The sequence below is a fragment of the Arachis hypogaea genome, chromosome 15, assembly GCF_003086295.3.
Source record: "Arachis hypogaea cultivar Tifrunner chromosome 15, arahy.Tifrunner.gnm2.J5K5, whole genome shotgun sequence".
Lineage (NCBI taxonomy): Eukaryota > Viridiplantae > Streptophyta > Magnoliopsida > Fabales > Fabaceae > Arachis > Arachis hypogaea.
This window is the reverse complement of record NC_092050.1, coordinates 6,195,779-6,197,575: the sequence shown is the minus strand read 5'-3', so window position 1 is coordinate 6,197,575 and position 1,797 is coordinate 6,195,779. Positions and strand designations below refer to the sequence as shown.

The window sequence follows — 1,797 nt, the reverse complement described above, 5'->3', positions numbered from 1 at the left end:
ATAAAAATTAGTTATTATATTAATTATATATATTATTTAATTTATTTTAATATATAATTTATACAAAAAATTAATTTAGTAGCTGACTTTTTATATGCGCAATTTATTCATAAAAGAAATGAAAAAACCCAAAATCCACAGCTGTAAATGCATGTCCTGTAGTGATGATAGCTAGTGTCTAGTGACTAACATTCTGATGAAATTATTGGGTTTTTGGTGTTTCAAGGTTCTACTTGTCTTATACATTATCCTACTAGAGGTTGTGAGGGTTATTCTAAAATTCTAAAGCTTAGCATGCAGCAATTATTATATAATGTTAGCTTGTTGTTGGGGTAAGGGGGCTCGTCACCCAAAGGGAGAGTGTGTTTCCCTTTTCGGCCTTCCTCCTTTTTCTTGCTTATTATCTGCATTTTCTCATTTGTCTTTCTATGTTCCATCACTTCAAAACTTGCAAAACATTAATATAAATAAAATATATTTTGCTTCCTCTACTTTCTCCTCATCCTTCTTCTCTTTTATTCTCTGAAATCATACCCAACTAACACTCTAGCTTTCTCCACTCCCTCTCATCAAAGCCAAATGGGGTGTGATCATTGTGGTCAAAGACTAAGCTTTCTTAGGTTCTCTCTTCTCTTTCTCATAGTTTCAAGCTGGAGCCACCATGGATTTGTTGCTGAAGGTACATACATACATACATACATACATGCATGCATGCATACATTCACATCACATGAGTATAGTTTTGGAAGCTTGTAATAGAAACCATCTAACCAGCAATTACCTTGTGTTTTTGTTCTTAAAAGGAAGAAAGAGTCTAAAACAGAAGGGTTCTCAACAGGTAGTGAGTGAAGATGATAAGACGATGATGAGAGCACAGATAGGGTCAAGGCCACCAAGGTGTGAGAAAAGGTGCAGGTCATGTGAACACTGTGAGGCTATTCAGGTTCCTACAAATCCACAAGCTAAGAATAATTCAAAGCTTAAAACAATTGCTTATGCAAGTGGTGAAGACAATTCCAACTACAAGCCCATGAGTTGGAAGTGCAAATGTGGCAACCTCATTTTCAACCCCTGATGCTGCCTCATTTTACAATTTAGTAATCAATTTGTCAACTCTGTATATGAATTACACACTGCCAAGTGATTCTTTCTTCTCTTTTTGGAGCCTTTATTTTTGTTTCTATTAGTGTCTTTTTCTCTCTGAGGAAAATCTGTTTTTTTTTTTTTTTTTTTTTTTTGTATGCTAACATCATAATTAAGCCCAGGAAATAATCCTTCATTTCTTTCATGGCAAATATTTAGTTTGTAATCACCTGAGGATGCTAATGCTGATCATTCTCCGACATGCACTGTTCTAGTTGGCTTAATGTAATGATTCTGTTGGTTGCTCTAAATTAAGTGAACCTTTTTGTCATAAGAATCTCAACCTGTTAAGTGTTAAGAGCAAAATGGTCGCTGTGTTCTGTCCATCATTTCTAACATTTTGGGGTGCTTGTAATTACACATTTTCTTCTTATTTTTACTTCACCTACTCCATTCTTTGCTAAAATATATAAAATATTCGATATATGCATGCCACACAATAATAAAAAAAAATATCTCTTTGTGTGAAGATGATATTTTGAATTATCAGAATATTTGATATATTTATCTGAATATATTTAAATAAATCTCCTAACGATTTATAGTACTATCTTTATATGAAGATAAAGATGTATTTATGAAAATAACCTTGTCAAAAAGAATGGCTAAGGCTAACACATGAATAAATATCCATGCCCCTCTTCAGTCTTCACT

General features: G+C 33.2%; 1 protein-coding gene across 1 annotated transcript; it reads left to right on the top strand.

The window, feature by feature from the left end:
• The first annotated feature begins 293 nt into the window (after nt 1-293).
• On the top strand, nt 294-1,414 carry LOC112746860 (EPIDERMAL PATTERNING FACTOR-like protein 2). The gene is made up of 2 exons (XM_025794987.3): nt 294-679; nt 804-1,414. The coding sequence occupies exons 1-2, from the start codon at nt 580-582 to the stop codon at nt 1,073-1,075; spliced, it is 372 nt and encodes a 123-aa protein (XP_025650772.1). The 5' UTR covers nt 294-579; the 3' UTR covers nt 1,076-1,414.
• The last annotated feature ends 383 nt before the right edge of the window (nt 1,415-1,797 follow it).

Coding starts and splice junctions, on each gene's coding strand:
- LOC112746860 (XM_025794987.3), top strand. CDS start 580: ATGGGGTGTGATCATTGTGGTCAAAGACTAAGCTTTCTTAGGTTCTCT. Junction 680..803: donor CCATGGATTTGTTGCTGAAG/GTACATACATAC, acceptor TGTTCTTAAAAG/GAAGAAAGAGTCTAAAACAG.